At 41.9% G+C, this 13,593-nt stretch overlaps 2 protein-coding genes across 5 annotated transcripts in view; one reads left to right on the top strand and one right to left on the bottom strand.

Annotated features, from left to right (window-relative positions):
* LOC129747677 (sterol carrier protein 2) overlaps positions 1-2,466 on the top strand; it is a 33,842-nt gene extending 31,376 nt beyond the window's left edge. For all 4 annotated transcript variants that reach the window (XM_055741988.1, XM_055741987.1, XM_055741986.1 and 1 more), the window contains 4 exons: positions 512-1,026; positions 1,110-1,326; positions 1,390-2,056; positions 2,113-2,466. In XM_055741988.1, the coding sequence (XP_055597963.1) occupies positions 512-1,026; positions 1,110-1,326; positions 1,390-2,056; positions 2,113-2,303 (1,590 nt within the window). In that variant the 3' untranslated portion in view covers positions 2,304-2,466. The remainder of the gene's footprint in view (positions 1-511; positions 1,027-1,109; positions 1,327-1,389; positions 2,057-2,112) is intronic.
* LOC129747678 (UDP-glucosyltransferase 2-like) lies at positions 2,461-13,255 on the bottom strand. Its single transcript, XM_055741989.1, has 4 exons — positions 12,932-13,255; positions 4,155-4,947; positions 3,081-3,187; positions 2,461-3,003 (listed from the first exon to the last, which is right to left on the bottom strand). Exons 1-4 carry the CDS (start codon positions 13,199-13,201, stop codon positions 2,611-2,613), a joined length of 1,563 nt encoding a protein of 520 aa, XP_055597964.1. The 5' UTR covers positions 13,202-13,255; the 3' UTR covers positions 2,461-2,610.
* Between the last annotated feature and the right edge of the window lie 338 nt (positions 13,256-13,593).

Raw genomic sequence — 13,593 nt, 5'->3', positions numbered from 1 at the left:
CTCTGGTAAAAACTAATTGGTATCAACACATTAAGACCGCAAAGAAATCTAAGCCGAGAAACTCCGATATTCGGTATTCTGTATCTTGGAAACCTCTATACCATATTTCAAAAATTTAGTGATATTTCGTATTTAGTTTGCAATACGTTAATGATTTTAAATGAAGGATGAATTAACGGCAGAAATCTGTACGTATTGAACTCAAAATGCTCCAGAGTTGTTTGAAATGGAAATTATCTGAAACCGTATACATGAAACACAATCTCATCATCCTCATTTACAGCCACTTGGCTAAGATAAAGGTGGCTGCGAACTTTCGCTTATTCTTTATCTGCTCTAGAAAATGACGATGAATCGCTATTTTTATGTCTTATCAGCAACAGCGCAGTTGTTTGTTGTTATAAGCTGATAGAATTAATCAACGATAGGTTATTTTTTACTGATGTGTGCGTAACTTTTAAGTAAGTTTACTCAATGTTCATTTTTTTTTTTTGAAAAATCAAACAAATAGTTTGAGAAACCTGGCCGCCGGGAGGACTTTGACTACCCGCAGATGGCCAAGGAGGCCGTCACGAAGGCCCTGTCCGATGCTCGAATCCAGTACCAGGAGGTTCAGCAGGCAACTGTGGGCTATGTGTATGGGGATTCGACCTGTGGGCAGCGTGCCTTGTACGAGATCGGTTTCACCGGTATTCCGGTTTACAATGTCAACAATAACTGTTCGACGGGTTCGACGGCTCTGCTGCTGGCCAAGCAGCTGATCGAGACCGGCAACAACGATTGTGTGCTGGCGCTTGGGTTCGAGAAAATGGAACGAGGCTCGCTGACGTCCAAGTACATGGACCGAACGAATCCGGTTGAGCTGCTGGTGTCCGCCATGGCCGAGAAGCATGATATCACAGGGGCCCCGATTTCGGCGCAGCTCTTCGGCAACGCTGGACTGGAGCATATGCAAAAGTATGGCACCAAGCCGGAACATTTTGCCAAAATTGCGTACAAAAATCACAAACATTCCACCAACAATCCGTAAGTGTATCTGATTGTAGACGCTCTTAGCATTTGGTTGCATACCTTAAGGCGATTTTTTTTCGTGTATTCGACTACGTTAGGTATTCACAGTTCCAAGACGAGTACTCTTTCGAGCAGATTGTAAAATCTGCTAAGGTTCATGAGTATTTGACCAAGCTGCAATGCTGCCCGACCAGTGATGGAGCAGCGTGCTGTATTCTGGCATCGGAAAGTTTTGTTAAGAGGCATGGCCTGGAGGGACAGGCCGTAGAAATCATAGCAATGGAAATGTCCACCGATTTGCCGTCATCATTTGGGGTAAGTCACTGTTGGAATTTTCTTTATGTTATCAAATTTTTAAAAAATCTACCAAAATTACAGGAGGGCAGTGCTATGAAAATTGTCGGTTACGACATGACCCGCAACGCGGCCGAGAAAGTTTTCGCCAAAACGAATTTCAAGCCACAAGACGTGGACGTGGTGGAGTTGCATGATTGTTTCTCGGCCAACGAGCTGATCACGTACGAGGCTTTGGGTCTGTGTCAACCGGGCAAGGCCGGTGAATTTATCGATCGCGGCGACAATACCTACGGTGGACGTGTGGTCGTGAATCCCAGCGGGGGATTAATTTCCAAGGGACATCCGCTGGGTGCCACCGGGCTTGCTCAATGTTCGGAACTTTGCTGGCAGCTACGAGGAGAAGCTGGAAAGCGACAGGTCAGGGGAGCCAAACTAGCCCTGCAGCACAACATCGGGCTTGGCGGGGCTGCCGTTGTGGCGTTGTACCGGTTGGGATACCCTTATATTAAGAATCCGATAAACACTAACCTAACGGCAGCTGGTAAAATTAAGGACACACCTGACGGATTCCTCGTTGCACCGTATATGAAAATCCTGGAGGAAGAAATGACCAACGATCAGGACAACTTGATCGAAAAAGTTCGAGGAATCTTCGGCTTTAAGGTTACTAATGGACCGGACGGCGCTGAAGGCTATTGGGTCATCAACGCCAAAACTGGAAAGGGTTCGGTCACTTACAAGGGAACAGGTAAACTTTATAAGTCCATTTTTTGATTTTGTTTCTAAGCAAACTTTTCTTTTTAGATAAACCGGATGTTACCTTCATCATTAATGATGCAGATGTGGTCGAATTAATCTCTGGCAAACTGAACCCGCAGAAGGCTTTCTTCCAGGGCAAGGTCAAGGTTCAGGGCAACATGGGATTGGCAATGAAATTGGTGGATCTACAGAACAAAGCTTCGTCTCGCATCGAAAAAATTCGTTCCAAGCTGTAAAAGTGTAGTTTAAAGTTTAATTGCATGTATTGTAAACTAATTTCGGTTCCGTCTAGGCATTTCAAAAATGTGGTACCTATATCTTTTTTCTTACATATTTTATTACAGAGAATCAGGTATATTATTCCGGTATTTTATAAATACAAAGCACTGGTGATAGTTATTTGTAAAAAATGTTTTTATTTTATCCGAATTTTCATAAAATCGTGCATACACAGTACGGAAATATCTAACTAGAAGTGTATTTTTGTATCGACTCTATCTAGCACAGTCTAGAATTAACGTCTCTACCTAAACTCAGGTAACTTTAGTTCTTCTTCACTTTGCTGCCGAAGCTGGAAACTCCCCGGAAGCATATCCGTTTGATCACCAAAACGTACAGAGAGAGGTAAATCGTCAGTCCAGTCCAGAACACAACCTGCACATCGATCAGATTATACGAGTACCAGGGCAACTCGGTTGAGTAGGACTTAGCCAGTGGAAGCCCTCCGGTGGCCACCACATGTTCACACCACCAGACTGCCGTATCAACCGGGCTCTGGGGTCGATTCCGATAAGAGTACGACACCTTCTTGGCGTTTTCCATCATTTTTGGATCCAGTGCCTTCTGCAGCGCATCGTAGACCGTATCATGGGTGATTTTTTCGTAGGGAAGCACCACGCCCATCCCCCGATGGGCTAGAGCAGCTGCATTGTTGTACTGAAAAGCGATTATCATAATTATTAATATTTCAGCTTCTTAGTAGGAGAGATGAAAGTAAATAAAAATTGAATTACCTGATCACCGTACATAGGCGTTGCAATGACCGGAACGCCACAATAGGCCGTTTCGGAACTTCCCAACAGTCCACCGTGGCTCATGAACACGCGAACCTTGGGATGACCTGCAAAATCCGAAAAAGAAAGTTCCATAAGTTCTGTATTTCACCTTATTTCTTAATTACTAAAAAAGCATCATATTGATACGATAAACATGTGTAAAATCTTTTAAGATTTCGCTTCTTAATTTTGACTAATTTTGGATCAAGTGACTTGAATTTTCCTTATTTAACGATGTCGAGACCAAACTCCTTAGTCAACCACATGTTTTGTCTTTCGTTGTTGTTTGGTTTCGAAATAAAAATGCTAGCTGCTGTTGATCTGTCGTGCGCTAAGCTCCCACAGCTTGGTGGATTGATAGCTATCTAATTAGTGGCCATGCCGTATACTAAGATGATAGGTTTTTTTTTAATCTGTTGTCATATACAAAACGACGGTATGATATCAAGCTAATGCGTGTGATCGTGTCTCTAAAATTGAACTCGCGCGACGAAAACGAGCGAAAATAAAATGACAATACAGATGTTGATTTTTTTTTCTTTCCTCTGGGAACACCATTTGATTGTACTTACAGTTTTATTATTCTGCGGTGTACCAAGACATATGATGTTCGTGTTCAGAAAAGAAAGCATGACATTCGAGACAAAAGTTATGTGACCGAAATGATTGTTAGTGCAGCCTTTTTCTTATTGTGAGCGAATATTAATATTTTGTTTTATCTAAATTTACATGAAACGGATAAACTTTGAGTTCGACATTAAGACCTAATTTTCTAATAGAAGACCTGACGACTCCAAAACTTGACGACCTTAAAGCCTGAGGACCTTAAGACCTGAGGACCTTTAGACCAGAGGGTCTTAAGACTTGGGGATCTTAAGACCTGAGGACTTTAAGACCTTAAGAACTGAAAACCTTAAGACATGAGAACCTGAGGACCTTAAGAAACCTTAAGACCTGATGACATGAATACGAGAATGCGACCAAAAAAAAAACAACACTTTTAACACTTTCGACAATGCATAAAATACTCACAGAGGATTTCACGCTGCGGCATCCATTTGCGGATGAAAACGTTGGCCGGCTGGTTGGGTAGGGTTTCGTTCTCGAACTTCCAGATGACCTGTTGCTTTAGCGAGCCCAGCGCGCTGAGCAGGGCGTTGCGTTTCTCTTCGGGGAGCGTTGCGGCACGGATCATGGAACCCCAGCTGATGTAGATGACTCCGTGATCGGCTCGGTCCAGCATCTGCTTCAACTCCGGGTCCAGTTCCTTGAATTCCTGGATGTGAACTCCTCCCACCTCGACGACGGCCGGCGATAACGGTTTCGGCCCGCTGAGCGAGTAGTGCTGATTCACGAACATCATGCTGGTCCGTTTCTGCAAATCCTTGATATCCGGAATATCGTTGCCGAAACGCGCTCGAAGCATGGTATTGGCAGCGTGATCGTTGAACCAGCTGTACATCTCCTTGAAGAAGAATACCGTCATCCAGTTGGCCATCCGCTCGAAGAAGCTCATCTTTTCCGAATATCCCATGAACAGCGAAGGGATGTAGGACGGAATCTGTGGGTTCGCAACCCGATCGTAGTGCCAGGGCATCAGGGGACAACTGCTGAGCCCGATGAAGGGGGCGTTTAGCATGTGGATCACTCCTAGCATACAGTCGTTGTTGAACTGTTCCACCAGCACCAGATCGTACTGGACCTTCGACTCTACCAACGTTTTGATGGTTTCCGAATTAAGCGCATTTTCGCAAGCCTGTTTACCCCAATCGTACAGCATGAAGAACTCCATGAAGTGGGAGAACGATGGACGGTACTCGAACAGCTGGAATGATAAAAAGATATCAGATGTATGTAAGATAAGGAGACTGTTATCTGATGCTTGATGCAGGTCAAGGTCAAATACATAATGAATCTAATGATGGAAGTGTATTTATCTCTGCAGTTTTTCCGTTCGAGTAACAATGAAAAAATATTACAGAAAATGATTCATTCATTGAATTCACATAAATTTTCTTTCAAAGTATGAACAACAGGCTCATTCTGACGAGATTTAACTTATTTTTTTAGAGACTCCAACACAGCAATTTCACGATAATTTTAATTTTTAGACTTGTTTCATTCAAACTGTAATATCTCACATATGACTCAACGCATGGAAAATTTCACGGAGAGATCCTTGAAATGTAACTGAGTTAGGGTGTGAAGATTTTAAAAACAAATACTGGGTGGAATCAAAAGTTACCTGTTCGAAAACTTCGATTTCTTTTTTCGACAAAAAATCAGTTTTAAAATGTACGTTGAAAGTGAAAACGAAGAGAAATATATTGTAAATAAATCTACTCCCGTTTTTTAACATTCCTTCTCTTTTTTGTTTAAATGGAATGTCTTAGGCAAAATTTTGAACATCAACTAATTAAGCAGATAATTAAAAAAACAAGTTACACATATTTGATTAAAATTGGAACTCTGATTACGGGTTGATATCTGCAATGCATATGAAGTGTAGTCAGAGATTCATTTTTTCCCTATCAGAGTTCTTGAACCGACGAATCTTTTAATATTGAAACTAGGATTACTTTAAATGAATAAACTTTCAATTAATGCGTAGCATAGTTACGAGTTTTGGAGCTTATTTTCTAATTTATGATAGTAATATTTTAACCACGTATTGAACTATTTTTACTATTTGGTTTGTTTTGACCAGGTCGAACTGAGCGCCATTGCCCTGAGAAAATTTTGAAACACAAGAATTTGAATCTCATTTAGAAAACCAAAAAAGCGAATTCGATTGATGACAATTACTTTCTTGGATTAAAAACTTCTGATTCTAGTCCTTACAGTTTATAAATTTGGTCTCTTGTAGGAATGATTATTTCGTAGTATTCCGTCCGTCCGGTATTCTCGCAACATGTCCCGCCCAGCGTATCCGGCCAGTCTTCATCACCTTCTGGATACTGGGTTCGCCGTAGAGTCGCGCGAGCTCGTGGTTCATCCTTCGCCTCCACACTCCGTTCTTCTGCACGCCGCCAAAGATGGTTCTTAACACTCGTCGCTCGAACACTCCGAGTGTACGCAGGTCCTCCCCGAGCAATATCCATGCCTCGTGCCCGTAGAGGACATCCGGTCAAATGTGCGTCATATACAGGTTACACTTTGTGCGAGGACTAAGTTGCTTGTGGAGTGCATAGTAGACACGACTTCCGCTGATTATTCGCCGCCGGATCTCACGGCTGGTGTCATCGTTTGCTGTCACCAGTGAGCCGAGATAGTCAAAGTCTTCGACTATTTCCAGCTCGTCGCCGTCTATCGTGATCTTGTAATTACTGGACTTCTTCTTCGACGTATCAATCATCAACCCTTCGCGCTTCGTGTTTCAGTTTGCGAAAGATCTCCTCCATCGTCGTAGATGATCTGCCGACTATATCAATCGGCAAAGCAGATAAGTTGACTGGATTTGTTGAAAATACTACCGACCGCTCTCGTCGAATAACACCTTCTAGCGCCACGTTGAACATCATGCAGGATAGACCATTGCCTTGTCGAAGCCCTCTGCGCCATTCGAATGAACTCGATAATTCACCCGGAATCCGCACACAGCACTGCGTTCCATCCATCGTCGCCTTGATCAGTTTGGTCAGCTTCCCGGGAAAGCCTTTCTCGTCCATGATCTTCCATACCTCGTCACGGTCGATCATGTCGTATGCGGCTTTGAAGTCGATGAATTGATGGTGCGTAGGGACTCGGTGTTCACGGCATTTTTGGAGGATTTGTCGTAATGTGAAGATTTGGTCTTAACTTCACTCAGTGTTGGAGGTGGCTCCTCTACGTCGTTGGCTACGCCGGCGATGTACCTTCCCCCACCGTCTTGATCTCCTGCGTGTGCGCCGTTCAGGTGTTCATCGAAGTGCTGCTTCCACCTTTTGATCACCTCACGATTGTCCGTCAGGATGCCTCCGTCCTTACGATGCAGCTGCTCCAGCTCCTCGAGGTCCTCCTCCTCCAGCCGCCCCTTTTTTCTACTGGAAAATTCGGACTCGCTGCCTTTTTCGTATTTTCCACATTTCGACGGGTGCCACTTTGCACTACTGCCGCCCGCGCGGCTTTCTCTTCGTTCATCACTCTCCTACACTCCTCGTAGAACCAGTCGTTCCGTCGAGTTCGTTCCACATGACCAATGACGTTCTCCGCAGCACTGTTGATGGCTGTCTTGATGGTAGCCCAAGAGTCCTCGAGAGGGGCTTCATCAAGCTCGTCCTCTACCGGCAGCGCTGCTTTGAGCGATCGCGCGTAGTCTGCTGCGACCTCAGGTTGCTTCAGTCGTGCGATATTTAACCGGGCGGGCGTCGGTTTCGTATGTTGTTCACTACGGAGAGTTTTGGGCGCATCTTCACCATCACCAGATAATGGTCTGACTCGATGTTGGCGCCTCGACAGGATCTGACATCGATTATGTCCGAGAAGTGCCGGTCGATATGTGATTGCGTTTGGTACAGTGATCTCCAGGTGTACTAGTGTGGGAGGCGGTGCTGGAAAAAGGTTCTAACGTACGGCCATTCTCTTAGAGGCGGCGAAATCTATTAGTCTGACGCCGTTCCCGTTGGTCAGCTGGTGCGCACTAAACTTTCCAATTATCGATTTGAATTCCTCCTCCTGGTCGACTTGAAATTTAAAATCCCCGATGACGATCTTGATATCAAGTTTTGGACAGCGGTCGTATTCATGCTTCAGCTGTACGTAGAATTCGTCTTTGTCGTCACCGGTACATTCCAGGTGAGGACTGTGCACGTTGATGATGCTGATGTTGAAGAATCGGCCCTTGATCAGCCACCACCCTATCACGCGCTTTTGCATCTTTCCCATCACTATAAAAGCTGTTTCAAGCTCGTGTGTGTTGCCGCAGCTCCGGTAGATGGCACGACCATTCGGGTACGTTCGTACCGTAGCATACCTCCTGCAGCGCTACGATGTCGAATTTGCGACTCTTCAGTTCGTTGGAGAGCACGTGGGTAGGTACTGCCCATGAAATTTAGAAATCGGCAGTTCCATGTGTAGGAAATAAGGTGTATGAAGGTGAAAGGAAATTAAAGTTACGAATAAATACATAAATTGAATTCCTTCGTAATCCAGAAAGAGTAATTTTCTGACGAAATAGTTAAACCTGTTTACTCAAATGTTGCAAAACAGCGGAAGCGTGTAACGGAGAGAAAGAGAATTATCAAGAAGTTTATGAGCTACTAAAGGAGAGGAGAGAGAGAAAGAAAGGAAGTGAGTGACTTCGGAAAAAAGAGAAGACATTCAGTTGGATAAATTTGGAAGTAGTTGACGCGTTTTGTTATCGCAAAAAAAAGTGTTTTGTTATGAAAAGTAGTGCGAATTCGAGCAACAAGGCCCAGAGCCACGACACAATGTTCCAAGTTTCTAATCGCTGGTCCCTTTTCGTCGCGTGGGTCTTTGCGAATCCATCCGAAATTTGTTGTACGTCGTTCGTTGCTTGTGTTTTTTTTTAGTCACGGGCTCGTGGTAGCTGGAGAACAGGTTGAGACAGTGGAGTGCTTCCAGTATCTTGGTAGCCAGATTACGCCTGATGGTGGTACCAAGAAGGACATCGAAACCCGGATCAGGAAAGCCCGATTTGCGTTTGCGAGTCTCCGAAACATCTGGCGCTCACTCCAGATCTCTCTACGAACTAAGATCCGAATCTTCAACTCAAACATCAAATCCGATTGCTGTACGGGTGTGAAACTTGGTGCACATATGCGGTGACGACGCGAAAACTGACGCGAAAAAGTTTTTGTGAATCGCTGCCTGCGGAACATCATCCGCGCTTGGTGGCCTGGCAACTGGATCTCAAACGTTGAACTTCATCGCCGGTGTCATCAAAAGGTGCTAGAAATCGAGATTCGGGATCGTAAGTGGAGATAGATTGGGCACACGCTGCGAAGAGATGAAAACGAGATTTGCAGAGGAGCGCTTGGCTGGAATCCAGAAGGGCATCGAAGAAGAGGCAGGCCCAAAAGCTCGTGGCGGCGAAGTCTAGCCGCTGACATCCGCACAGTTGACGAGAACCTTGGCTGACAGCAAGTGAAGACGCTGGCTCCGGATCGCCAGCAGTGGAGATCTTTTATCTCAGCCCTATGCGTCGGTCAATCGGCGCCGGACCCTTAGGTTAGGTAGGTAGGCTCGCAAGGCCCGCAGCTAACCTCACTATCTCGCAGGAGGACCGTCGTGATGTTGCTGTTTTGGGTCCCGAACACCACCAGGACGTTGTTGAACTTCACACGCCGCCCCTGACATGAAGAACAGACGCGTACGGAGCCCATTATCTCAGTCTGCATGCGACCAAAGCATCCACCCGATCTCCATTAAGGTTGCTCGCACCCCAGCTAGCACCACGGGGAGGTAGAGAATCGGAGTTGTAAGAATGATGTAGGAATGATTTGTACATTAAACTGAAGTTTATCGAAAAAAGGCTAATGAGGTTTAATTCAGTCTGTTCGAATTCCGACAATTTGTCCACCGGTTTAAAACAAAAACTCATCAAATATCTATATTCAGAAGAAATGTGAGGGAGTAAGTTATGTAAATTTTGGTACCATGTACGGATAAAATCAACGAGGAGCCATCAATTGAATTCTAACCTAAATTCACATGGTGAAATCAGATCAGTTTTTGAACGGAATTTACTAATTAAATCCAATATATTTTCTTGAAAAGCGTAGGGTATTACAAAGTTTATGAGATACATTCACATAACATTCAAATATGTACTACCTTCTGTGTGAATTAAATTTACTTTTTTGCGGCTGTTTTGAATCATTTATAACTATACGATCTTTATACGAAATCAAAAAAGCAATAAGTTTCAAATGTCAAATCATTGATTTTCTGTAATATCATAACTGCTTTTAAAGCTTAGTTCTTTTAGAAATGGGACAGTTACGAATGCGTGTATCTCAAAAACCATTCGTTTGATCTAAATACTTTCTAAGAAGAAAATGATCTGAATGAAAAAAATCTACTTTATTCTTGGTACCTCCCATCGGCCGGCGCACACTTTTTTCAGTCATGATATTGATCAGTTTTTCAAACTTATACTTTGTCTCATCTGTATTTTAGGTGGCTACATCCTCCTCCTTCAATTTCTGCTACTTTTCGGACCAATACTTCTCATTTAAAAGAAACTGAGGGCAATTTAGTGGATACAGCTGTTCGAAATGTACAAATTTGATTATTTTTGAGCCACTTTTTGAGCGTTTCCAATGGAATTTTTGCTGGCAAAATCTTGCAATAACGAAGTAAAACCATCATGAGATTAAACTTTAAGTATAATTGGTTAGTATAGATCGTAGGCTGCGGAGGGTACATAAAAGATTACTCTTTTTAGGCTTTCAAAAACAGTGAAAACCATAGTTTTCGTTTTGGAAATTGTTGTTTTTTTCCCACAGGAGCAGAATTTTGGCAAATCATTATATTTTATACAAAATAACCAGCAAATACATTCTTTAATATACTCGGAACCTTGCCATGAGCAGACATGGTATAGGATGCAAACGCTGAAATTTGTTTAAAATCGGGTATTCAATAAGATTTTTCGTTCATCAGAAATCATCTGTCCCATAGCCTCGAAATCGGCCATACAGTTTACGAGCTGTGGAATAAGCAAAAAATTCTTGTTTGAGATTAGGCTTGAATGACTCATTACCAGGCAACACTTTCAGCTTATCGGAGAAAAAAAATCAAATTTCAGCGATCTACCCTTAGTTTTTCGATTATTGAAAACTAAAAATGCTAGTATGAGACTTCACTTCCCTGATGACCCTTAGCCGAAGTTGCCGATCATATGCTTCACTCCAATGCGTGATTTGAACTTTGTGGACATTTTTGACAGTATTTGCATACTTTTCCACCACTCATACACAATAATTTTTCGAATAATCAACGGTTTTGTCAGCTATCAGTTGAAAATGATGGATTTTGAATGAAACTGTGCAAAATTATTTTTTCCTTTTTCTCTTGCATCGTAAATATCTCCAAAACGCGTGAATTTAAAATTTTGAAAAAAATAGGACGGGTAGTATTTTTTACTGGTAACAAAATGCTGTCAAAATTTTGAATGTCCGATTACTAATAAACGAGTTATTAGCAAATGAAAGTGTCCCATTTCTAAAAGAACTAAGCTTTAAAACTGAATCAAAGCAATCGAAAGATTCCCTTTAATTCAACCACGGTACCGTGGTGAATTAAAGGGAATCTTTTGATTGCATCGATTCAGTAGAATTATTCAACCAAGTAGGCTCACAACACATATCAGAGTGGTTTTTAAAAATTTTCATAAATTATGCAAATCGGTTCTATTTTGTTTACTTTCAAACTTTGTGCATTTTTTTTTAAATTTTGCTTAGGCTTTTTCTAAAAGTTCTTAATGACTTTAAAATTGGTTTTCTTGATAGCGAGATATAAAGTGCGCAGAGTAAGGGCCGGTCACAGCAAAAATTGAAATCTTAAATATGCTATGATTTTTGGGTTCCATTAAAAATTATATCGAAATGAAATCACCTATAAAAAGTAGGAAACCGTTGAATTGAGCTTTTGAGATTGATTTTTTGGTTTTTGAGAATCGGGAATTCCATGAGACCATGCGGCCAAAAAATCGGGAAAAATGCGGGAAATGAAAAAATGAAATTGAGTGACCACCAGTAGTACCTATTATTTCGAAGAAAAGAGTGGCAAAAACAATAGCTGAACATTTTTGCCACTCTTTTCCTTGAAATAATGCAACATCTTCAATCCATAACTTTTTGCCCCCACGGCAGATTTTCTTAACTCCATAGTAACTTTTTCTTGTCTCGTAAAGATCTTTCGAATCGTATATTGCTCATCCGTATACATCCGAAATGGCACATACTATTTTGAATTTAAAACCATTCAAAATTTTTCACAGGATGGTGTCAAATCTTCAAAATTAATTGGTAAGTTTTGAGATTTTATCAAAAATCAGTGCAAAAACTAAAGAATGCTGTGGACACAAATGACACAATAAAAATCGCAAACAGATGCCACTGAATTCCAGTAGCTAGACTGACAGCACCGCAGTGTTTACTAACGTCACGTATAGGTAGTTTGATGATAAAATTTGTTCTTTTTTTTGCTTTCCTCCTGTTATTGAAACGTGATTAGAATAGGAACTGATAATAATCTGAAGTATCATCCTGGTCGACGTTTAAAACATACATAATGTATTCGTACTGTTGAAATTAAGAAATGAGTCAAGTTTGTTATCATCAATGAATAAGCAAATATCAATTTTCAAAATCATCATGAAATGCCAATTTATTGAAACTTATTTTACTTGGTTTGCTGATAAGCGTATTCCAATTTATTTAGCTGTGGTTTAGTTTGATAATTTTTTTTTTATTTGGCAGTGCTCATCCATCATCAAAAATCGTTGAGGCTTAAGGTAGATACATGAGCACGCGTCAGGCGTTCTACCTCATGGAGCATTCGCCAAGCATCACCTTTATTATAGCCTAATATTAACATAAAGCTATACTTCATGAGACCTACAAGTATTTAACAGCGAGCTAGTGGTTGCTCAATAAATATATGTACATGTGCGTCAAGTATGTTTAACATGTCCAGGAAACAAGACTCCAAACTTCCCTGTTGGAATTCTAACGAGGTTAACCTTTTTAATTGAGACCCGCGAGATAAATTCATGTTAGGAATATCATGTTACGGTTTCAATTTCAATACCTTTCCTCAATTGATACTTCTGAATTGTTTAGATCAAGAGCAAAAAAACTCACCTCAAAGCTGACCGAATTGGTCAGCAGCTTCATGCCGTCCAGCGGTAGATCCGTATAATTGGCGGGAGGATTGGCTTTCGGGAAGTGACTGACGACGGTAACCTCATGGCCGGCTGCGGCCAATCCGCGCAGGATCGGTTCGAAGAACTGGAAGTGGCTTTCCCCGGGATGGGGAAACAGGCCGAGAATTTTGTACGCTTTGCTTGGTTCCACCGCTGCCAGCAGCAGGGCCACAAATATCACAGAACAGGACGCCGTGGTCGACTTCATTATGGCAACATCAAATCCGAATGACTACCTAGTAAGTTGGGGAAGACAAAATGGAAAAAAAGAACTATGAACATTAAATTTGCAAACCGAACTGAAAAAAAAGGGAACACGTGCTACGAAAAAACTGCCCAAAAAAAGGTGACATCAAACCAGTTTCGAGTCCGAAATATGAATCCCATTATACGTGGACGATGGGATTAAGTATGGTGGATTCATGAACTCTCTGGATTCTCGAGATAGGAAAGATTTTGTTTTTAAAAGCATTAACCAGCTTTTATAATGGGAAATTGAATGAATGGATTGCTTTGGATGAATGAATTGCTTTGGAAAAATGATACATTTAGTTTTCTCAGGGTATTGACGAATATATTAATGATTGATTTTACGAAAGT

The sequence above is a fragment of the Uranotaenia lowii genome, chromosome 2, assembly GCF_029784155.1.
Source record: "Uranotaenia lowii strain MFRU-FL chromosome 2, ASM2978415v1, whole genome shotgun sequence".
Taxonomy (NCBI): domain Eukaryota; kingdom Metazoa; phylum Arthropoda; class Insecta; order Diptera; family Culicidae; genus Uranotaenia; species Uranotaenia lowii.
Note: the sequence above shows the minus strand (reverse complement) of the source record. Positions and strands in the feature narration are given on the sequence as shown.